A 26,349-nucleotide genomic window follows, 5' to 3' on the forward strand; every position below is an offset into this window, starting at 1 on the left:
AACTCAAAATAACTATAAAAACTACTATACAAATTTCATCAAGTATAAAATATAGTTTACAGAAAATAATAGTCTTTGCATAAAAAAATTTTCAAATGTTTATAGTAATAGCCTATTCAGAAAAGAGAAAAAAAAATCTTAAACCAAATTTAATTCCTGAAGACACATGATACTTGTTTCAAAAATAACTTCTTCCTCCACCACGCCACCGGGACCTATTTTCTCCTCCCACACTTGTTCTTCTGAAGACCAGGAGTGCTTGTTACGCTCATTTGACAGATTGAGGAAACCAGGACACAAAGTCTAAGTAACCTGACCAACAACAGAAAACATCACTGCAATGTATGCACTGGCATTTTGAAACTTAAAAACATTTCCCACTGTCATTCAGACAAGTAAAGGACCAAGAGAGAAATGAACATTTTCAACCTGTTATTGTCAAGAGATGGAATATCATACTACTTTTATAAAAATCTATAACTACTCATTATAAAATATTCTTTAAATATGTTTCACTTGACATTGACAATACATATGTCCATGCTTTTGGTTTCTGTATGTCATCAGACACATATCCCACAGTTGTGGTCAAAATAATAGCCTCTAAAAATTCACAGCAAGTTCAAATAATAAAAGATGGTGTGGCAATAATATCAGAGATTTGGAAAAAATAGAAAATAACAATTAAGAACTGAATTGTTACAATTGTGAGATAACATAGTAGTAAAGGACTTTAATAGGATTAAGGTCAAGCATAAGAAGAAAATCTTTCTGCCCCAATCCTACATCCTCTCCATAAATATAGATTTGTCTAGTAGTGTTCTCTGATTTCTGCTCAGAGATGACTAATTGATGTGTAATACTTGTGAATTAGATTACCATAAAGATAAGCCATTTACTTTTATTCTGGTGGGTATAATTCCTGGCTCTGCTTTTATTTATTTATTTAGAAATAATTTGATTTCTTTACTGTAAATATGCTTTGCTCTTAGCTTGGAAAAACCCCAAAACCAAACAAACAAAAACCCTCTGTGCAGTATTCATTGTATTCCATCCAAGTGTCTTTTCTGTCTCTTCTTGAAAAACAAAGGCCTTGGTAGACAGGAATAAATGCAAGGTTGGTATTCACTTCCTAATTTGCTTCCAGACATTAGCATAAGAGGTGTGGCTGACTAGCCAGAAGAACACAATTCCTTTGGATAATTGAGATAATATTCCCTTGATTGCAAAGTGAGAACCATCCTTCTTATGTATCTAATGCCACCACCAAGAATCTTCTCACACGGTCATTTCCTGCTACTCTAATGCTTTCTTTTGCCAATGTTGCCTTTTGGGTTGAGGTCTTTCTTAACTTTTCATTATTATTATTATTATTATTATTATTATTATTATTTTGAGACAGAGAGAGACAGAGCATGAACGGGGGAGGGGCAGAGAGAGAGGGAGACACAGAATCGGAAGCAGGCTCCAGGCTCTGAGCCATCAGCCCAGAGCCTGACGCGGGGCTCGAACTCACGGACCGCGAGATCGTGACCTGGCTGAAGTCAGACGCTTAACCGACTGCGCCACCCAGGCGCCCCTTTCATTATTATTATTATTTAATATTGGTCATGCTGCTTTAGAAAGTAGATGGGACCTGATTCAGGAATTAAAAAAAAAAAAAAAAAAAGGAGGTTAAAAAAGGAGTTATTTTTATTATTGCTTTCCCAGGGCTGTTTTAACAATGTATATCAACTTGGTGGCTTAAGTTGAAAATCTATTCTCTCACGGTTCTGAAGGCTAGAGTCCAAATCACAGTGTCTTGAGGGCCACATGCCCTGGAGGCTCTAAAGGAAAATCCTTCCTTGCCTTTTCCAGCCTCTGGTGGCTCCCAGCATTCTTCCTGGCTACACTGTCCCAGTCTCTGCTTCTGTCTTCACATGATCTTCTCTTCCTCCCTCTGTGTGTCTCTTATAAGGATATGTCCTCGGATTTAGGGCCGTCCTAATAACCTGGGAGAATCTTATCCAGAGATCCTTAACTTAATTATATCTGCAAAAACCCCTTTTTCAGAGAAGGTGGAAAAAGCCCTTTTTCTAATTCACAGGTTCTGTGGTTTAGGAAGTGGACATATTTTTGGTGGGGCCCCCATTCAAACCATTATACTTTATAAAGAGGCATATCTAAAAAATCAGTGACTTCTAAAATGTCACTTCTCTGCTAATTGTTAAGAAAACTATGTTGACAGTCACTTAAATACTTCTGGAAAAAAAATGATCCCTTGCCTCAGAACACTATGACTTCTCAGAAATACTCTAGACTGTCAACACAGATATTTAATCTCTACTAATGAAATAAGTGGTTTTCACAAGAGGTTTAAGGGGGTGAAAAACTTGTTGTAGTTCTGCTTTACTCACTGTTTACATAAATTAACATATAATACAACAGTAGAAATACAACCCAACTTGCTCCTCTTTTAATGATTTATAACAGAATCTGTTATTTGTGAACTATATGGCCATTTTTTTCTTATTCTAAAGAGATAGTAAAATGTTTAGTTTAGGAAACAGCCATTCTCACTGAGTAGGATTTAAGATAACATATTTCCAAGTATGATTAAAATGTTTTTCTAAAATCTGGGCTATGCATCACCAATGGCCCCTCCAAAGCGACAGTGTTATTTAAAAAAATATGAAAGTAATTTATATATTATATATTATATCTGATTACTTGAACCAATTAATATGTTTCAGAATAGACATTGTTAGAGATAATAGATTCTGTTAAATTACTGTCCTTAATTTGTTAATTTACCTGTACTAGTCTCATGACTAGTATATGTCTTATCCTTCACATATGTCCAATGGAATACTGATCACTAAAACACATATAACCCACACATCTACACCCATATACACAGAATATCTAGAAAACATAAACATTTTTGACGCATTATATAATGAAATAATTTGCCACTTTTTAAACGTAGATTTCTTTAAATTCTTAGCTATATAAATCTTAATTATCTAAATCTCAACTATCTGTCCCATATCCTGTTCTCCCCTTACCACTACCCCCAAAGCAATTAAAAGCCCAGGCATAGTCTTAAGAAAGATAACAAAGTTTATATTATCACTAGCACACTTGGATATCCAGGGAGGAAGCCAGGATATAATGTCAAGATGGCAGGGTAAGTCAGGAACCACTCAACTGTGTACTGATTAAGGACTCTCCAAAGTAAGTAAGGGTGTCAGAAATTAGACTCCAAATGTCCTTATAAGAATGTCAAGGGCTCCACCTTGAGAATTCTGGATACTGAACAGAGCATTTAAAGAGAATGACCAATGCATAGGGCACAAATGGCCAGTGCTAGCTAAGATTAATTTACTAAGCCTACACCTCATTTGCTTTCTCTTGACTTTGTAATCTTGTACATACCACACTGTATCTTCTCCTATGAAAACGAATCCTATCCATCCTTTAAATAAAAATTTTCAAGCCAGTATTTCTACCAAAACTCTTCTAACAACCTCATATCCAAGTAAGTTTCCAACCAACCAATGCAATTACTATTCTCATAGAAACCTTAGACCTCACTTATTTTTTTAAGGAAATTATGTTCTGCTTATCATATAAGTCTTTGGGAGCCTGTCATATGTCAGAGAATATGTCCTGCATTTCTTAGTACCCTTCACTAACCTCAACATATTATCTTATGCTTAACAGTCACTCAATAAATGATTATATGCAATAACATTGGTGACAAATAATAAGCCATTTCTCTAATATATATTTCTAATATATATGTATATGAAGGATATATTTCCAATGTATATATATTAGAAATATATATTTCCAATATATATATATTAGAAATATATATTTCCAATATATATATATTAGAAATATATATTTCCAATATATATAATACATATTTCTAATATATATTAACTATATATAAAACAATTTTTAATATTATAACATATTAGAATATATTTCTATATACATATTTCTAATTAACTGCCTGCACTGTGGAAAATTCATCCATTTAATGCTTTTATTAATGTCAAATAAATGGTCAACATATGAAAATGAAATTATGATTTAGAGAATATACATCATGTTCTATTGAATTCATCTACATAAAATGAAAGCATTGAAACCCATTAAGGTGAATTTCAAAGAGATTATAAGTGCCAAGAAAATAAGAAGATATATTGTTCTTTAGATTTATTAGAGTCATATCCCATTCACAAGTTTAAAATATAGATATTGGGTAAATAGTATTGACAGGGAGAAATAATCCACAGCAAAGATAAGAGACATCTACAGTCAAATCTGACATAAACAATAGGCAGTCACATGTTCCTATAGAAACTCCATCATAGAGCCCATTCATTAAAATTGCCAGAATAATATTGTATTATAAAATTACTAATATTAATTTGAAAATAAGGAGGAATTCCCTGTGTAAATAACAAAATTACAAAATAATAACAACCAGGCAAGTTGACCTCCTTCTGAAATAGCTTATACAGCATACCATATATGAATTTCAGTGATCTATTCTGATCCTCCAGTCTGAAACACTGCTGGAGTTATGTTCACTATTGCTTTAGTGTACATAAATGCTCTGAATAAGATAATTAGGGACAAATAAGGGGGCAAATCTACCTCCTTTTTTACTTTCTTTACCATTAAATGACTTATTTCAGTGGGTTTTATGTAATCAAGCTTTTCAGACTTTGGGTCAGAAATAACTTTCCACAATTCTTCTTATACTCTGTTTCAAAAAATACAAAACAGAATTTTGTTAACCAACCCCGATAATGTACTTCATTTCAAAATAATAAAATGTTCTCCATATTGTGCTTATTCATTCTTTATTCATGTATGTCAACTATTTTTGAAGTTGCTATAGTGCATTGATTTTTCTGATTTAAAATGTTTGCATGTCATAAACTCAAAACTTCTATATTCCATGCATGAAGGGATTTTTTTGATGGGGGGGGGTGAAGCTGAGGTTAACATTATAATTTACATTGTATTCACTGAACTCAGAATGCACTCTGGGAGTTATAAAGGTTCATTTCTCCACAGGCTAAGAGACCCATTTCTAAAAGCACTCAAGTTGAATTTATTCTCCAAAAATACAATATGACAGTTAGGATTCATTTTTTATTAGATTTGTGACAGAAATCAGGAAACAGAAATGATATAGTTTGGCATCTTTGGCATTCTTGAAAAGCTTTGGCATACCGAAATTATTAAATGATTGTGTATCTGTGTATTAAAGGACTTCTACTTCTGATCAAAATAGGTTAATAAGAACTGATCTACCTTCCTACCGGGATCAACATCAAACAAAACAAAATAAAACAGGCAAAATATAAGAAAGAACAGTTTTCAGATATTTGACATCAAACAGATCAGGTCAGCAATCTCTGAGAAAAGAGAAACAAAATGAGCCCTTTGACTTCCCCAGCTTATTGCTTTGAGAAAGTTTCCAAGCTCCAGAAGAGAAAGGGAAATACTAGAAGGAGCCTAGTGGTCTCCCCGAATTAAGAACATGGGGTTTGAAGTTTGAGATGACCCAAGCAATTGGAGTTTGTAAGGAAAAGAAGAGGGAAATGCACAGAAGAAGCATTTTAGAGGTCTACTGACCACCTCTCTTGAGTCTTCATCTGAGTACTTATCAGTGCATATTTATGAGAAAATTTCCCATGGGTGGAAAAAAAACACCCAACAGAAGCAAAGAAAAAAAAACCTTTAGTGCTCACTCAGGGCCAGGAAAAAGTGGAATTCCACCAGTCAGATGGACAAACACACAATTCATAGAATTTTGGGTACAGTATTCAGAAGATATTATCTCAGAATCAAGGTAAATTAGACTGATGCTATTAGCTGGTGTAATAGCTTAAACACCAGCCTCAACAGGGTTCAAGATTTTCTAAGTATCTGCATCCTAGAACAAAACTCAAGAATACATTTAAAAACAAAAAAAATCTCGGGGCAGAGGGTGGCTCTGTCAATTAAGGGTCAATTCTTGGTTTTGGCGCATGATCTCATGGTTTCTGAGTTTGAGCCCTGCATCAGGCTATGCACTGACAGTGTGGAACCTCCTTGGGTTTCTCCCTCTCTCTCTCTCTCTCTCTCTCTGCCCCTCCCCTGCTCAGACTCTTTTTCTGTCTCTCTCTCAAAACAAATAAAAATAAACATTTAAAAAACTTCTCCATCATCCAGTAAGATAAATACAGTTTGTAAGAAGCACACAAAAATTATCAAACATGCAAAAAGCAGGAAAATACAATCAATAATGAGGGGAAAATTAATCAATAGAAGCAGACCCAGAAATGACACAGATAAAAGAAACTTTAGATGAAATATTTAAAGGGTTACCATGACTATACTCCATATGTTCAAGAAGGCAGAGGAAAGATTAAGCAGATTCATGTAGAATAAATAGAAAAGGCCCAAACCAACCATCTGAAGATGCACACTACCATGTGTAACATGAAAAAAATACCCTACATGGAATTAAGATCATATCAGTCAGGAAAAAAAAAATAGTGGTTTTAAGGACATAGTAATAGGAACTATCCAAAATGAAACAAAGAAAAAAGACTGGAAAAAAATAAACAAAAAATGTGTGAACCGTGGTACAACCTAAAGAACCATTTCATATGTATAATTGGAGCACCTGGTTGAGAGGTGTGAGAGTGGGAGAAAGAAAAAACTATTTGAGGAGCACCTGGTGGCTCAGTCATTTACATCTGCCTTCAGCTCAGGTCATGATCTCAGGGTTCATGAGTTTGAGCCCTGCAGCGCACTCTGCTGACAGCTCAGAGTCTGGAGCCTGTCCAGATTCTATGTGTCCATCTCTCTCTGACTCTCCTCTGCTTGCTCATGTGTGGTCACTCTCTCAAAAATAAATAAACATTAAAACATTTTTTTGAAAAAAGAAAAAAACTATTTGAAGAAATAATGGCCAAAATATTTCCAAATTTGATGAAACAAATAAATCCACATATCCGAGTCTCAGCAAGTACCAAGCAGAAGAAATTTAAAGAAAACTACACAGAGACATAACAATAAAATTGTGTAAATTAGTGGCAAAGAAAAATATCTTCAAAGAATCCAGAGAAGAAAGACACACTGTGTACAGAAGTATAAAGATAATGAGTGCAGTAGTCTTGTTAAAAACAAGGCAATACAGGAGATGGTAAAGGGGTATCACTGAATATACAAAAAATAATTGTTGGCCTAGAATTCCATCTCTAGTGCAAATGTATTTAAAGAATAAAGACAAAATAAAATCTTTCCAGATGTAAAAGGTTTAAAAAATCATCACCAGCATAATTCCATTCCAAGAAATATTAAGGAAGTCCTTCAGGAACAAAGAAAAATAATGCCAGTTGAATATATGGGTTAATAAATAACACTAAAATGGTAACTGTGTAGTTAAGATATAAAATACATCTTCTTATTTTTAACCTTTAAAGGATATTTTATTGCTTAAAGAAAAAAATAAAAATTTATTGTGAACTGATATAATATTTTTGTAAGGTCAATAGTAATAAATTAAAGATACATACCATAAATTCTAAAGTAATCACTAAAGAAGCAAAAGAGTTACAGATAATGAGCCCACAAAGGATGTAAGATAAATTATTAAAAATACTCAACTAACCTAAAAAGATATAGAAATGAAAAAGGGCACAAATAGTAGATGGTACAACAGAGCAACAAATGAAACAAAAGTAGCAGGATGGTAGATATAAACCCAATCATGGCAATATTCTCATTAAATAGAAATGGCCCAAACACCTCAATTAAGAGTCAGAGATTGTCTTATTATATAAAAGAGCAAGACCCAACTATAAGCTCCCTACAAAAAAAAAAAAAAAACCTACTTTAAATTTAAGATGCAAATAGTTTGAAAGTAAAATAATGAAAAAATATGTCATGCTAATACACAAACAAAAATTAGACTGCAATTGTTATATGAATATCAGACACAAAGTTGACTTTGTATCAAAGAATATTACCTCTGATAAAGAGGAATAGTTCATGAATAATAAAGTGGTTAATTTATCAAGTGGAGATAATAATCCTCAAAAATTTTGCAACTAAAAATGGAATTTCAAATTACATGGGTGAAAACACTGATAGAAGTAAAAGGATAAATATTAACCCAGAAGTATAACTGCTTAATAAAGAAAAATGTCCAGACATCCATTTTTCTCTCTTCTCTCCATGTTAGCTCTGACCCTAGCTCATAGGACAATAATTCACAGAACTCCATGGTGAAACTCTGATACTCATACCTGAAGTATGACTTGTTTTTTGATCATAAATTTTAGAAATGTGTCTCTAGATTGTATTATTCTCTTGTTGAATTAAAGGGATTTAATTTTACCAGAACACCTTGTTTTTCCCTATGGAAAGTAAAACTTCCCTGAAGTAATGTGTTCTAGTACAAGCCCTCATCAAGCTGGAATTTGGTCCTACCCTCCCTCTCCATACCTAAGTGCCAGGTCTTTGCATTAATGACAATATTTATTTAAGTGTGTTAATGTAACATTTTAACTTTTTTCCTTAAAAAATTAGCTTTGAGTTTTCTCATTTAGTTCTCTTGCTATCATAGTCCTTTATTTTACCAGTTTGATTTACAACTAATAACTCAGATTGTAAAATACAAGGTAAAATGTGGAAGCGTTATTTAAAAAAAGGAGAACAAAGAGGGGGGATTTGGAGACTTCTAATATATAGTCTAATATATATACTATATATTAGAAGTCTCCAAATATACATATATACTATATATATGTATAGTGAGGTAGTATTATATTATTAAGGATATATATATGTATGTATATATATATATATGTATATATATATATAACTCCAATGAGATATTTTCTGTTCTAGTTCAATAATGGTATTCATCTTTTGTAACAGATTCTTCCAAATAGCCATAGAAAATTTACCAGGTATAAGACAATGCATCTGCTTTGGACCTCAGGGAGTAGAAGTGAGAAAAGAGTTACAAATAGAATGATATATATTATTAATGAATCACCCTAAGCCTGCCTTTAAAGATTGTTAGAAAATGTCTATAGGTTTAGAAGATACTAACCTCAGAAAAAAAAATCATAAAAGATAAAATCCATTCTTCCTGATATATTCTAAATAATCAACTCATGGAATGACCTTTTCTCTTCCCCTTCCCTCACCACTCCTCTCTGGGCAACCAGTGCTCATGTTGAATGACTCTAATTCTCCCACTCAGGATTTTAAATCAGTATTCTATTATTGCTGAAAACAGGAGTTTACATTTTTGTCTTTCACACTGAATTGTGTGTCACTGTGTTGTTTAGATTTTTGATTCATATTAATTTCAGTAAATAAATATGTTTTATATAACGTTATATAGTTGGTGAATTATTAGGGTTTAAAACCCTGGGATCCTCAACTATTTTTTAAATTGTATTTGATACAGATTACTTTTAGGTAGAGACAAACTAAAACACTATAAACTTCAAAGTTTATATAAGCACACAATTCAAAGCTTATGTAACTGTATTATTTATATTTGCTAAACCATCGATGTATCAAATGATAATAGGACAATGCCTTATTCACATGTGCTAACTTGTGCTAACATGTTTCTAACTTTTTAAAGAATTGCAAATGGCATTAATTTATTATCTCACAGAAAGGTTGTAAGGTATCATAGTATCCTGCTTCACAGATGAAAAAATTGAGGCTTCAAGAATCCCACACTGTGGTTACTGAAAAGACTCCTGTGCACACATGACCAATAATCCATCATTAAAGACAGACCTTAAACCCACATTTGATACCACTGGATTATGAACAAATTTAATCAAAAATGTAACACCCATTTTCTTTTTTTCTTTTTTCTTTTCTTTTATTAATTTAATTTAATAACTTTATTTTATTTTATCTTTTAATTTAATTTTGTTTTGTTTTTTACTAAACAGTCCAAAGTAAAATATTTCAATCACTGTTATGAAAAAGGATTTTTGATAGTTAGAAACAGGAAATAAATTTACCTTTAAAACCTGAGTATTTTTAATTAAGGCAAAACTGATATTTTTGCAGCAATTACCATAAAAGTTTGAAATTTATATCTCTTACAAAGACCAATTTTTCCACTTCTATTATTTTTTTTCAAAATCTGTTAACTCTCTGACACTGTAAAATGGGAATGAAAGACTCTTATTCTCCATTTTCACTGAAATACTATACAGCTAGAGTTCAAATAATTTTCCCAAGATTAAACACTGTGGCAGAGAGAAAAATATGGAACTGATCCCATATCCAGAATTCCATTAATTTTTTTTTTACTTTTTAGTATGCTTAGACTATGTTTTTTTAAAATAGGAGTCTATTAAAACCATATCATCTAATAAACATCAGTGAAAGGATAATAATAAAAGCAAATAATAACTCAACATTCTTAAAAAAAACCTAAAACTATCTTTTTGTACTGGGGTTGTAACACTTCAAAACAAGTAACAGTGATCATTAAAACTCTAAAGTTATAATTCTTCCTTTCATAGGGTGATACCAAAGTTTATGAATATTAGTTCCCTGTAGATCTCTGCTAATCCACATCGATGGTGGTGAAAGGGTTCCACCAGTTCTGTTTAAAATATGTAATAGTTTTAAATGGGCTAATTAGATGAGGATGAACAAAAGTCCTTGTAGAAATAATCTCAGTTGGAAAAGCAATGACTGCATCTGGACATTTATAAATAATCACTTTTGTTTTCTGAGCTAGGGAGTTCATAAAGATAAATGAAAAGGAGATGGGAGAAACAGAAAATAAAAGTAAAATAACAGACCTAAATTCAACCATTCATGTATTTTACATTAACATTAAATTTTACATTAAATACTAATGGCCTAAAAACTCCATTTAAAATAGCAAGACTCAACTATAAACTGCCTACAAGACGCAGAATAACTTTAAATACAAAGATATAGGCTGAAAGTAATAGATGAAAAAGATACACCATGTAAACTGTAAGTATAAGAAGGCATAAATAATGTTAACATTAAGTCTAGCGACAGGCATCTGTAGTGTAAATGAGGTGATTTACTAATAAAAAAGAACAATTATAAATGTCTATTGGCTTAATAACAGACTCCCAAAATAAATGAAGCAATCAAATCAACAGAATTAAAGGGAGACAAAAATGGTTCCATGTTTAAAAAGGTGATTTGACACACCATCTTATCTATTGACAAACTATTGATCAAAAACTTTAGTAAGAAACACAGATGATCGAGGAAATGATATCAAAGACCTTGATGTAATTGACATTTATAGAACTCTATATCTAATAATTGAAAACTACACATGATTTTCAAGTTCACATAGTACATTCAACAAAATTAAAACAGGTCACAATAAGTTTAAAGATATTAAAGTCAGAGTGTATTTCCTAATCATGATAAAATAAAATTAAAAATTGATAATAACAGGGCACCTGGGTGGCTCAGTCGGTTAAGCGTCCAACTTTGGCTCAGGTCATGATCTCACGGCTTGTGAGTTCAAGCCCTGCATCAGGCTCTGTGCCAACAGCTCAGAGCCTAGAGCCTGCTTCAGATTCTCTCTCTCTCTCTCTCTCTCTCTCTCTCTCTCTCTCTCTCTCCCTCTCCCTCTCTGCCCCTCCCCTGCTCATGCTCTGTCTCTCTCTGTCTCTCAAAAATAAATAAACATTAAAAAAATTCAAAAGGAATTTATGAATCAATAATAACAAGATGTCTAGGAAAAAACAAAATTTGAAAAGTAAGCAATGCACTTAATAAAGGGAAAATAAATCAAGGGGAATTAGAAAATATTTTTAACGAAATGATAATGAAGAGACAACATATCAACATTTGTGGGATGTAAGGGAAGGGTGCTTAGAGAACACAAATAACTTTAAAAACCTGCTTCATGAGGTCGCACCTTAAGAAATTAGAAATAGAGAGAAATTGTACAATAAGTACAAGAAGGAAAATAGAATAAAAGCAGATATGAAAGAAACAAAATGGAGACAGTCAGTAATTAGTAATGTTAAAGCCTCAAAGATCAGCAAAATTGATAAGCCCCTACCTAGACTGATCACAAAAAATAGAGGGGACATAAATGATCAACATCATAAACGAAACAGCAGTTATAACTGCAGATAATAAAAGACCATTATGAATGAACAATTCTATGCCAGCAAACATGACAAAATGAAGTAGACAAATGTCATGAAAATTGTAACTTACCAAAATCAACACAAGAAAAAAATACAAAATACAAAAATATCTATATGTGTTAAAGAAGCTAAATTCATTATCAAAAGCCTTCTTAAAAAGGAAATCTTGGATCCAGGTTGTTTTGTTAGTGAATTCTATCAAATATTCCAGGAATAAGTAATATAAATTTTACACACACTTTTTCAGGGACAGAAGAACAAATTGTCCAACTGATTTTAGGAGATCAGTATGACTTTAATTCAAAAAAATGGATAAAGTCACTACATGAAAAGAAAATTGTAGACAAATATACCTTATTAATATAATAGACAAATATATCTAATGAATATGGGTAGACAAATACATCTCATGAATATAGGCACAAAAATCCTTAATAATATTAACAAATCAAATCCAACAAGATAAGAAAAGGGTAATATATCATGCATTGATCTGTATGAGAAATTCAAGATTAGCTACCCTTCAAAAATCAATCAATATAATTCACCATATTAAAAAAATAATAATAAAGGAGGAAAAAGAGCTAGAAACCTATTACACAAAAATTCAACAAATATTCATGATAAAAATTCCTAGAAAGCTAGAAAAGTAGAAAGCTTCCTCAATCTGATAAGACACCTATGAATAACCTATAGCTAATATCCCATTTCATGCCTCCCCTAAGATCAGGAACAAGACAAAAATACCTGCTTCCATTTCTATTCAACATTTTACTAAAGATCTTAACCAAGAGAAAGCGAGAAAAATAAATTAAAGGCAGGAGATCAGAAATTAACTGTAAAGCTGTTCCTCCTTACATATGATATGCTTGTTTACATGGGAATTCCCAGAGCATTCTACTAGTGGAACTAATACGTGAATGTAACATGTCTTGGGATACTAGATTGGTGCTTAAAAACAGTTGTATTCTCCTATACTAGCAGCAAACAGCTAGAAAATGAACTTGAACAATCCCATTTAAAATGGTTAATATACACACATATACATAGGGACTAAATTTAATAAACACACACAGACATATAGATATAGATATAGATATAGATATAGATATAGATATACATATACATATACATATATAGGTATATAGATATTGGCCTAATATATATATTTTGACTAAATCTAACAAAAACTTTCAAGATTTCCTATACTGAATACTGTAAAATATTACTGAGAGAAATTAAAGAAGAAATTTGAAAAACACAGTTTATTGTCAGTTATGTCACAATAAAGCCCTTTTAAAACTTAACAAATTGTACGCTTTAGATATGTACAGTTTATACACATACAAATACCTCCATAAAGATGTAGAGGTAGGTAAATTGATCAATTGATAGACTGATGAATAGGTTAGTAGGTAAATAGTGAGTTTTTGAAACAGGAGCTTGGTTTCAAATTAATGTTGCCAAACATGGCTAGAATTCAGATCTTACGAATCTATACCATGCATATACATCAAAACTGGCATTTAGGGCTCTTAAACTAAAAGAAATACGACGTCAAAAGATTAATTATAAATATCTAACAGTACAAACATTGGCTAATGAAACTCTATGTCTACACTAGGTAAGCTTTGTTTTAAATCAGGCAACATTAGATGTTGTTCAAAACAGTCTTATATTTGTTGTCCTGAAGCAGGTCACAGTGCCTGGTGTCTAAATATTAAATTATTATGCCTGATAAACAAAATGCTGTTTGAAAGTTCTGGTCTCCTATCAAAGAGAAGAGGAAGTTTATTGGTCAATTATAAACCAAATCACTTTTTTATAGTCTAAAATACAACCATGACACTTGAAGTTATAGCTGACGCTATGCTTTAACAGATTATAACTTTCTTTAATTCGTTTTTAATTGTATAACTGTTATACAGTCCTTAAAATATATATTCCACTATTTAGCCAAAGTTTATGTCAGACATCTTAAGTTCCAACTTTTAAGAGGATAAAGGATTCACTCAAGTCCACATTCAAACTTTGCAAAGAAACCACTGATTGCTTTACTCTTAAACATTAAAGAAGCAGACTAGTTTCATAGCATCTTGTGATATATAGATATGGATATGGATATATAGATATAGATATGTTTAATATATACTCTGGGCAAATAGTGATACACATGTTGAAAAAATACCAGTTTCTCTGTTTAACTATGCAGATACTTGAACAATAAGAATATAACACTTCTATTTCTTATTTTATGTTAAGACATAGGACTATATTAGAAAAGTATCAGCTGGTAGAACTTAAATACTTATGTATATATCCACATGTGTATGTGCGTATGTGTGTGTAAATGTATGTGTGTAACTTATCTTTTTCCAGATAAGCTTTAAAGTGTAATAAACACATGATTATCTATCATTGAGGTAGGTTCATATCCATTTTATCTTTAACAGTTTTCTTAGCTCTCTAAACAACGAGAACTTGTTTCCTTTGTAAGCATGTGGAGAGATTTGCCTGGAGAGATCCCAAAAGCCTCAACTTTGCTAGCCTAGGAGACTCCTGGAAAGTCTGCTTGTAGAAAAGAACATCATTACCAAAGGGATACAGCAAGACAATGTGGTTTTCCTTTATGACTTCATTCTGACTTTGCACTGCACTCTCATGGCAGCAGAGCCTGGGACCGGCCATGGGGATCTCTCCTTCTGTTGGGTGGCATCATGATCAACTGTCAGAGGTGATGCCCACTGAATAATGGACAGATGGCAGTCCTTCAACATAGATCTGACGGTCATAGAGTATGTTGTGTGATTGCCTTAACATTCAAACTCGGGGACTGACTGAGAATGTTATTTCTAAATGCCGAGCTACCTAGAATTGTGGAGATTTTCAGTAGGTACTTTTCTTATTAGTGTTTGAGGCAATTATAGAGAGAACCTGTCAGTGTAATTTTCCTCCTGCAGTGAGAAAACCTTTTCTTGCTACTGCAAGGAAAGGTATTTAAATTCAAATCAAGTTACTCATCACAAATGTTCTGTTTGTGAAAGAAATCACAAGTAAGTAGCATCCCCTACCTCCACCAATCAGGTAATATTCCCAGTGAGGAGGTCAATGTGCTTCACTGCAAATAATACGGAGTTAAATCAACAGGTAGAATCAACTTGCTTTGTGCTTTATGAGACTAGTTTAACTTCTTAGCAGCCTATGTATGACATATATTCCTTTGATTTCTCTCTGTCAATGATATAATCTCTAATTATACTATGGGAAATCATATATAAAATGGATGTGAACCCTTTCATTACACATCAGCCCTGTCTAAATGAACAAATTTTCAATGGATTAGGAAATGTCATAAGTCAAGTATTGTATTTAGTCAAATGAAGTTGAAGATGATAAGAGGTTGGAATGCATGCAGAGAGGAGTTTGACAACTAAGTTTACAGGCTTGACTGAAAATTCCTTGTTTCAGGGCACCTGGGTGGCTCAGTCAGTTAAGCATCTGACTCTTGATTTCAGCTCAGGTCAGGAGCTTGTGGTTTATGAGTTCAAGCCCCAAACTGGTCTCCCTGATAATGGTGTGGAGCCTGCTTGGGATTCTCTCTCTCCCTGTCCTTACCCCTCCCCCGCTTTGTTCTCTCTCTCTCTCTCTCTCTCTCTCTCTCTCTCTCTCTCTCAGAATAATAAACATGAAACAAATAAGAAAATTCCTTGTTTCACCTTTTGTTTTATGGTCATAATGGCATAGTCACAAAGTTTTGCCTATAAATACTAAAGGACAAGAGGGCAATGTGACTAGATAATTCAGTGTTAAAGAAAACTTGACAGAATATTCTCCTAGTGAGAAAAAAATGACAAAAAAGTGTTGACTTTCTTTTTATAAGAATTATTAAGATTAGAAGTTTCTGTTGACCAGGGAAAAAGAAAATTAATACAATTATCTTTTTGTATCCTCTGGCACATAAACAAGAGTACACAGCAGAGCACCCACTGTTGTGAATGTCTCTAAATAAAATTCCCCAATGCAAAATTCAGAGAGGAAAAACAGCGGTGTGTGTGTATACATGTGTGTGCATGCAAACATGTGTGTGTGTGTGTGTGTGTGTGTGTGTGTGTGTGTGTGTGTAGACTGACAGGAGATAGAAAAAGAGAGAGACTCATTTTAAGAATTAATATGTGCTACAAATTAAAATCAAATTCTGAAGAACAATTTTCCAAGAAAGAAAATAATTTCACATAAATCATTTACTTCCTTTAATAGAATAAAAAACATTGCTACTCACCTAACCTCTCAATAGAATAATATCGCTGTTTACTATCCACACGCACTGTCTCGGCATAAGGGCTCCCAACGCCATAACCAATTATGTAACCTCGCACCACGATGTTGGGGTTCAAGGGAGGAGTCCAACTCATGATGATGCAATTGGTCTGGGGCCTCACGTGAAGAGAGCTTGGCTGGTCAGGGACTTGAGACTCTAGAATTCAAAGAGGGGTAAACATCAGCCTGTCTCATAATAGAACATAGAGCATGGTAAACCTTCCCATTTAAAGAACACTTAATACCATATTCCATGAATTCCCAAATAGTGCATCACTTATTGCCCAAGTTCTCCCTAGTGTCAGCCATTTTCCATGTTTCACAGAATTCCTTAAGCACGAGAGGGCACTGAGTTCCTTCCATAGGCATGTAGCATCCATTTTCCATGTTTCACAGAATTCCTTAAGCACGAGAGGGCACTGAGTTCCTTCCATAGGCATGTAGCATCAGGCATCCTTATTCTAATAGGTTTTTTTCCCCTTTCAGCTGTTTTCCCCCCATATAATTCTTCTTAGGTATCATCACTAATGGGTGAAATCAAAGAGGATGTAAGAACAATAGGAAGGGAAATGAAATGTCAAAAATGGTCTTGCCCAAGGATTATTTTATTCTCATTTAACTAAATAGGAAAATCAAGCAGTTCTTTCTCAAAATGTCAGGTGAAACAGTTTAGGGCAAATCAGCATGATTAAGATTGTACCTGACCCATAATTTAGTGCATCTCTGAAAAGTGCATTCATTATTGAAGAAAAAGAGACAGTGGCCGAGATGGTAGCCACACAGACTTTGGAGTGTGCAAATTTCATTTAATACCAGGCTCTGTCACTTCCTAGCTGTGTACCCTCATGAAGTTATTTATCTTCTCTGAGATTACCTTTTAATTAAAGTGGCATTCCAAATATTGATTGCTTCAAAGCCTGAGCTCTGAAAATAAGAATTCCAACTTATACTGTATACCCACCATCTCAGAGAGACCTTAAGACCTAGCCTCAGTTTCCTCATGTGCAGAATGAGGCTAAGGATAGTAATATTCGCATAGGATGCTGAGAAGATTTAATGAGATAAAGTATAAAAGCACTCATTATGAGTAGCACCAACTCATGTTAGCTGTTAGGGAGTAAATGTACGTGCTACCCTGACATAAATTTTCTCTGAAGGAGATTGTGTGTTGAAAATTAATAAATTAGCATGCTGACTTTTACATTATCTTTCTTCCCTCTGGTCCCATGGTTAAAGAAATGATGCATTTTCTGGATGATTCTCATCATTCAACTAATAAATATTTATGAGCACCTACTATGTTGGGGGAACGGGTCAAGGTATCCCATGATGATCAGGATACAAGTCAAGAGTGAATATGGCAAACATAAAACATATACTCTTGGAGTTCACAGTTTAATGGGAAAGACAAGTAAAAAGGCAGTTATAATATACCATGATAAATATTTTGATAGGGTTAATACAGGCATATGTAGCCTATTTTTTGAAAATTATGTAAGTATTCTGGGAAGAAATTTAAGCAAGAATGTGCCCATCTAAACTTTAATAGTCCATTAAGTGCTTAGCACAGTTTCTGGCAATTAATGGGTACTCAAAATATTAGTGATTCGAACTTTATTCAAACTATTTGTGTTCATTCATTCATTCTTTTTTTTAATAATGTTTTTATTCATTTTTCAGAGAGAAAGAGAGACAGAGTGAAACCAAGGGAGGTGCAGAGAGAGAGAGAGAGAGAGAGAGAGAGAGAGAGAGAGAGGGAGACACAGAATCTGAAGCAGGCTCCAGGCTTTGAGCTGTCAGCACAGAGCCTGACATGGGGCTTGAACCCATGAACTGTGAGATCATGACCTGAGCTGAAGTTGGACGCTTCACCGACTGACCCACACAGGAGCCCCCATTATTTCTTTCTTAACTGGTAATCTCTAAAGGTAACAAATGTCAGATTATGCAAAATAATTTGATGATTACAGGTAATGTTACAACATATTTGTTTCCTTGATGTAATAGCAAAAGGTGATATAATCTCTATTACCAATTTTATCCACTTTCAACATGCATACTTCTAGCTTAAGTGATATATGGGAACATGTCTTTTAAAAGTTTTTAAAGCAGGTCCCATAATAACAGCTTTTTAAAAGATGCTACATCCTAAAGATGTTACATCAGCAGCATTTTCTAAAGGAGATCCCCCACCCCTCTAGCCCCCACCCTGCCCAAAGATGCCCATTTGTGACAGAAAGGGAAGAAGTTTTATTTGTCTGCTCTGAGGAAGCCTGTGACATAATATGCAAAGGTGTCATAAAAAAATTATCTCAAAACATGGACATAAACCTTAACAACAGAAACACAATGTAAGGGACTTTCCACTAGAAACCCTAAGTAAAAGTAATAAAAGACATAAAAGGAATGGATTAATACTTTTCAACTCTATTGCCACAGAGGCTGTCCAGTGTCCTCAAAATGTAATGGGTTCTACAAAGAATTATTTAACACTTTTGAGGTTTTGCAGTCATTATTGAAAACAGCAAGACAATCTGCCTAACCTTACATTTAGAAAATGAATTCAGTGCTATGACTTTTTAAAGACAATATGAAAACCTAATGATTTTAATGAAGATACTCAACATCTTTTAGAATAAAAGGAAAAAAAATATTTAAAATATTTCAAAACAATAACTTTCTCCATCTTTCTGCAAACCATAGAGTAGTTCCCTTGCAGGTTAGTAAGGTTCATACACACAGAAGTACATATCTTGGAGTGTTATAAAGGGGCTGTGGTAATGAGTGTACAAACTGGCTCTTGAAGAAGAGGGGCTCTTGGTACACAGGACTTGTCTTTTTTGTTTGTTTGTTTGTTTTTCACTGTATGAAAGGAATTTTAATCCTAGATCCAAACTGGGAACAATTTTAACATGATAAAAACTAAGGGTGTATATACATAAGAATACATGTTGGCTCCCCCTCTAAATACTTAATGCGCTTTACTACCCTTAAGATCATAGGGCCATAAGAAAAGTTGCCTATCAAGGCAGTGTGAGACATAACCCATTTATAATATATGGCCTCATCATAAAGATAACTGTGCTAAGAGATTCGTAATCCAGAATAGCCCCTTTGTACCCACCTACTCACTTCTTAATATGAAAACAGAAATGACATTTTCCTTTTATGCTACCTGAATCAGTTTTCTCTAACATAGATGACCTTACGGATTAGGAAAATGGTTACTATTGGAATGAACTATAAAACATCAATTCAGAAAATTTGCCATGAAAGTATGTGACATGAGACCTCTCGGTTTGAAGGCTGAAACTGAAATTCACTACTCAGAAGTACATGAAAGATTTTACAAGTACCTCTAGGACAATATTGAGTATATAAAGCATGGAGAAGTATTAAGGTAATTATTTAAATAATTTGAAACCAAAGAACACATTTTGCCTGAAATATCCAAATTAATGAACCTCAAATTTCTACTGAAATCTGAATTATCAGAGTAACTAGGTCAATGGCCATTCTTGGTTATACTCTGGAATTATGGATTCTATCTTGGTTTAATTTGTTCCTAAAGAAGAGTTATTATTTTGGGGGGTTGGGTGCAGTGTGCCTGGATGGCTCAGTCAGTTAAGCGTCCAACTTCAGCTCAGGACATGATTTCACGGTTCTTGGGTTTGAGCCCCGTGTTGGGCTCTGTGCTGATAGCTCAGAGCCTAGAGCCTGCTTTGGATTCTGTGTGTCTCTCTCTTTCTGCTCCTCCTCCACTCATGCTCTCTCTCTTTCAAAAATAAACATTAACAAAATTTTAAAAAAAGAATAGTTATGATGTTTTGAGTGACGACCAATTTCCACTAAGGAGTAGTATTCACATATAGCACATTAGGAAACTTACCATATTAATCCCCATGACATTTCAACAATTACTGTACATCTCCTATGTGCCAGTCATAGTTCTAAGTACTGGGGACATAGTTTTTTGGGGAAGTAAAACCAATAAAATAAGAGGAAAGAAGAAACAAACAAGGAAATCAGAAGATTTTGTAAGTGCCATGCTGATAGAATAGTAACTGACACTGACTCAAGGAAGGTATTCCTGGTAGAGTCTAAGGTGAATGATCAGAAAGAGTCAGTCAAGCAAATACCAGGGTAGAAAACTTTACAAGAAGAGGGAATGACTGCTACAAAGCCCCTGCCCCAAGGATGAGCTTCGTATACGGAGATATCAAAGAAGGTCATTGTGCCTAGCCCACAGAAGGAAAATAAAGAAAATAAAAAGAAAGTTACCCAGTGGGAATTTAAAATGGTACAAATGCTATGAAAAACAGTATTGCAGTTTTTTTTTTAATTAGAATTACCATAAGATCCAGTAATTCCACTTCTGGGTATAATCTCCCAAGAAATGAAAGCAGGGACTCAAACAGATATCTGTACACCTGCACTCACAGTATAATTATTCAGAAGAGCCAAAAAGTAAGTAAAGTTCAGGTGTCCATCGACAGATGAATGGATAAACAAACTGGGGTATATATACAAAATGGGATATTTTTCAGCTTTAAAGAGGAAGGAAATTCTGATTCATGCCTTTAGGCATGAGCCTTTAGGACATTATGGTAAGTGAAACAAACCAGTTCACAAAAGGACAAAAATTGCATGAATCTACTTCTATGACATACCCAGAGAGTCCAAATTCATAGAGAAACAAAGTAGATGGTGATTGCTAGGAACTGGGAGGAGGGTGGAGTAGGGAGTTATTACTTAATGGGTACAGAGTTTCAGTTTTGCAAGACGAAGAGTTTTAGAAGAGGGTGGTTTTGATGATTGTCACACAACAATGTAGATGTACTTAAAGACACTGAACTGTACACTTAAAACTAGTTAAGATGGTTACTATTATGTTATGTGCAGTTTAAAATAATTTTTTTAATTAAAAAATTAGAAAACCCTAAAATGTTTTTGTGCTTGTCTGGATGGCTATTGTGGAAGTGATGTGTGCATATTTGGGACATTAGGGCGATAAAATCAACAGAGCTATAAACCGGATGTAAATGGTTTGGGAAACAAGAGACTCAATCTTTGGCTTGGGCAACTGGTGTATGACCTACTGAGATAAAGAAAAATAAGTGAGTTCTTAGGTCATGTTAAATTGAGATACCTATTGGTTATACCTATGGAGATCTCAAGGATGTAGGTGGGTATATAAATTTGGGGTTTTAGTGAAAGGCCATGGTCAGATACATAGATGTGAAAGCTGCCAATATACGGATGGTATTGAAAATAAATGTGTATGAATATAGATACAGTGTGAGCATGTGTGTAAACAAAAACAAATAAGATCATGTCAAATAAGTAACATCACTCAAAACTCCTTAAAGTCTTCTGATAGCACACTGTAAAGTCAGGTTCTACCATGGCCTAAAAGGTTGTATATGCTCTACCCCAGCCCTCCTTAGCTCTCTATCTTCATCTCCTACCACTTTCCCTTTTGCTTACCTTACCCCAGCCATCTATTACACAGTGGACACTTTATTGTTCCTCAAACATGCCAGGCATGCTCTGGCCTCAGGGCATTTGCATCTGTTGTATGCTTTGCCTGGGAAGCACTCCCTCAGATACGCCTTTCTCCCTTATGTCCTTCAGGTTTCTGTTATTTGCTTTTCAACTTCAGCCTTGCCTCGCTACCATATTTAAATTTGCAATCTTTCCCTAATCTCTAATCTAATAATCACCTATCTTATTTTTTCCCCCTAGGATTTGTTGCCATTTATTGTGCTTTCTATTTAATGTGATTATTTCATTATTCTTTGTCTCATCTCCTTCCATAAATTCTGGAATACATAAAACTGTCACTAACTATACAATTATCAAAATTTTATACAGCTCTCTCTTTAAGACAAGAATTTTAAGAAAAAAGGAAATAATAAAGAAATGAAACAAGATGAAAAAAACAGTTATGAACGGCATTTTCTCCAAGTGGCCAGAAAGATTTGTTTCTGCTGGCCCCTGCTAATGACAATGATTGCTGCTGTGTACTGTCTTCTGTGGACGGCCCGCCAAGTGGTGTCAGGTAGCTGGTACTTTTGACAAATACTCACATATCTGTTCTCGATTTAGTGTGCTGCATTTTATGGGTCATTTTGTTAGAGATTTGTTCCGGTCCCTAATAGCCTATATGTCTTTACAGAGAATTACATAAGGCAGTTGGTACAGCCATCTTCTATCTTTCCAGACAGTTCTGATACATACTAATGTGTTCATTTCTATTGGCGAGGACTATTCTCACCAATGGACATCATCTTCCTTATGCCACTCATGTCTATAAACTTTGAATGTTATTTGTGTATTTATTGTAGTGAACAATCACTTCTATTTACCAATGAACTATACCTTGTTTTTATTTTATTTTTATTATATATTTATTTTTGCTTTCCTCCTACAATCTTCTTAGTATTAACCTTTTACTATATTTTTCACTTAGTGATATACAAGTGTAGTCATGTGTCCAGCACTCCCATCATGGGACACAACAGTTCCATCCCCCTCAAACTCTCCTCATATTGTCACCTCGGCAGTCATTCTCTTCCCCGATCCTTCAATATTAACTTGACTAATGGATTTTAAAATTTCATTCCTCTATGAATATGCTCTTATGAATAATCTTACTTATTTACTTTCAGCAGTAATTCTTTTAAAAAAACATCTATGTTTTTGCTCTTGTTCCTTAATAACAATGGGTAACATGTATGGAGGACTATTATGAATAAGCGCCATATTCAACATTTGAATAAATGTTTGAACGTTTCGTACATACTTTGTGCTCTTAGCTATTCTACAAATGTCCTGTTTATCATAATGTTTGAATTTTCAAATTAGGATTCATAATTTTAATTGAATTGTATCTTTTTGTTTACTTTTATATATTTTTCCACAATCTTAATGGTCTCAGCTCAAATAATCTTATTATTCTACTATTTCATGTTATTTTTAGGTACTTTTGTTTGTAGTATTCACTTTCATTTTAATGAAATTTTTACTCTATCACTGCTCCTGAAATTGAAAATATTCATTTTACTCTGTCACTGCTCCTGAAATTGAAAATAAATATAAGTATAAACAGAGAGTAGAGTGGTGGTCGCCAGGGGTTAAGGGGTGAGGGAAATGGGGAGATGTTGGTCACAGGGTACAAACTTCCAGTTATAAGATAAGTTCTGGATCTAACGTGCAGCATGGTGACTATACTTAACAATACTGAATTACTGTATTATGTACTTGAAAATTGCTAAGAGAGCAGACCTTCCATGCTCTTACCTCACATATACACAAAAAGGTAATTATGTGAAGTGATAGATGAGGCTACTAACTTTATTGCGGTAATAATCATGTTGTACATACTGTATATCTTAAACTCCACACAATATTTTATGTCAATGGTATCTCAATAAAGCTGGAAAAATTAAAAAGAAAACAGAAAATTAAAGACAAAAAATTAGCATAAAACCAGAAAAAGAAAAGAAAAAGCATGCAGAAAATTAAGGGGAGCAGGTAGATACACAGTGTTCTACAAAGGAACTTGTGACAGATTCATTCCTTTAACACCAAAATTCTAATTCTGAAAAAAATATGCCTCTTGAGGGTATTTGTTTGTGTCCTCCAATTTCCGACACTGACAGCCTTACTCCTATTGACAATCAAGGTAGACTACTGGAACGGGGTTGTCTGCCTAGGCCTAGGAAACAATATGATGTCTTTCTGAAGAGATAACTGATCAGAATCTAGATCCTATAGCCTCTGCACTTTTACCACTGATCAAGTCTCACAATGATGATAACTCAATGGGAAAAAAGTAGTGGGGGGAGTAAGATATTCCTCAGGGAAGAGACATTCAATGTCATGTCCAAGTTTAATCTTAACAAAATAATCAAGATGGTTCCTTCTTTGGTTCTCTCTTGCCTAGAGAAACTGCAGAATCCCAACTCCAGATCATCAGTAGGGTGAAACTAGTCCTTTTTTGTTCCAATGTTGGGAAAAAAATGGCCTAAATCTGTTGAGTTCTTGATTTGACAAGGAGAAAATTAAGGTAACTGTGTAGGGAGGAGGTTGGCATGTCAAATGGAACACAAGAAGAAACACAATCAAGTTCAATTTTATTTATGAACTCCTGGCTTTTTGAGTGGGAAAACCAAAACTTGACAGTTACAGGCAACACCTTTGATGTAGCTTTCTAAGAGCACTGTGGGATCAGAGCCTATCAATATCCATGATATCAATATTTGTTTTCTCAATTTAGAGTTCAGGGACCCCAACTTCAAAAATCATAGAATCTCACTAGAATCTTATGTGTTCCCATGATAAATTTTATCAGCTACTTCATATTGAATAATCTCCAGGTTTTGGGCCATGCAAATGATAAATACTATTCTTTAAAAGGGCATGGGGAGTAGGGATGTACTCCATCCCAAAAGAGTACTCAGGATGTACTTCCATCCCAAAGGATGGAAGGATGTACTTCGTAAAGGATGTACTTCCATGAACTTTTCAGGTTCATTTTCTTCTAACTGGATTAAAACCCTAGTCTCTCAAAACTATAGATCTATTTGCCCTAAAAGAAAATCACTATCTCTAAAATCTTATGGCAAGCTTCTCTCTAGAAAACTTGGGTTTTTATTTTAACATCTTACTTGAGGAAAAGGTAATATAATTCTCCATATAAATAAAAGTATACCAAGGAGGGCCAAGGGGGATGTTTCTAGCTCTCATTTAACTATAATTGTTTTTGTATGACTATAATAGTATGAGTTTAACATAAATAATACCTGGCTATGAATGTTTATATATTGACCCATCTATTCAATATTAATAAAGCATCTACCATGCATCAGGCACCACGAAAAGCACTGAGAAATTCAAATCAAATAAAGCAAGGTCTTTGCTTGTAGTCAGCTGAGAAGAGTGTGATAGTTGCTGATATTGTGCCCAAGACAGCAGGCTTAGAGGAAAGACATCTGGATGCAGCTCGGATGAAAGAAGCCTCCTAGAAGCAAAACATTCAGTGAGTTTTGAAGTAGAAGTAGGTGTGAAGTCATGTGAAAGGGCACTCTGGCAGAGGAAACCCTAAGTGTTAAAGCATGAGATATAATGGAGTGCATCTGGAGGGATGCATACATATGCAAAGATGTGATAGAGTGTCAAACTTGAGGTTATGGGCAGGACCACAACAAGGAGAATTTGAATAGAGAAATAACATCATCATATCTGGTTAAGAAAAATCACTCTGACAGCATGATGGAGTCCAGAGAGGAGCAAACTGGTGTCTTCCCACAGAAGACCAGGTGGGAGGCTATTTTCAGGTGACAAAGGCTGACAGGCTGACATAAACTAGAGTGGTGGATCAGAGAGGAGGGCATGAATTCCAGGCCTGTTAGGGAGGTAGAAATTGCAGGTACTGGGTATATTGGTAGGAAGTTATAATGGAGGAGTTGAGGATGGGGAACGTGCTGGCTTAGATGACTGGTGGATATGGGTACCAGTCCCAATGTGAAGAACACAAGAGGGAGAACACAATCTCCTATAGTAGGAATGATACCTTGAGAGATCAGCTCACCTCATCTCACCACCTCCAGGTACGTATAGGATGTGTGTTTGAGCCCTCCATCTTTATTATACTTGAAAATACCAAAGGAACAAAGCAACAACAAAATTTTTAAAACCATCCTTACCATGGAGGAGGGGAAGGAAAAAAAAGGAAAAGAAAAAAAAAAAGAAAAAAAAAAGAGGTTAGAGTGGGAGAGAGCCAAAGCATAAGAGACTCTTAAAAACTGAGAACAAACTGAGGGTT

The 26,349-nt window shown here is 34.2% G+C and overlaps 1 protein-coding gene across 4 annotated transcripts in view; it reads right to left on the reverse strand.

The window, feature by feature from the left end:
- The window catches only part of DCC (DCC netrin 1 receptor), a 1,147,297-nt gene that overhangs the window by 149,542 nt on the left and 971,406 nt on the right, over positions 1-26,349 (reverse strand). For all 4 annotated transcript variants that reach the window (XM_040478797.1, XM_040478799.1, XM_040478798.1 and 1 more), the window contains exon 15: positions 16,483-16,677. In XM_040478797.1, the coding sequence (XP_040334731.1) occupies positions 16,483-16,677 (195 nt within the window). The remainder of the gene's footprint in view (positions 1-16,482; positions 16,678-26,349) is intronic.

Source organism: Herpailurus yagouaroundi, unplaced genomic scaffold (assembly GCF_014898765.1).
Source record: "Herpailurus yagouaroundi ecotype Mexico unplaced genomic scaffold, PumYag 142, whole genome shotgun sequence".
Classification (NCBI taxonomy): Eukaryota; Metazoa; Chordata; class Mammalia; order Carnivora; family Felidae; genus Herpailurus; species Herpailurus yagouaroundi.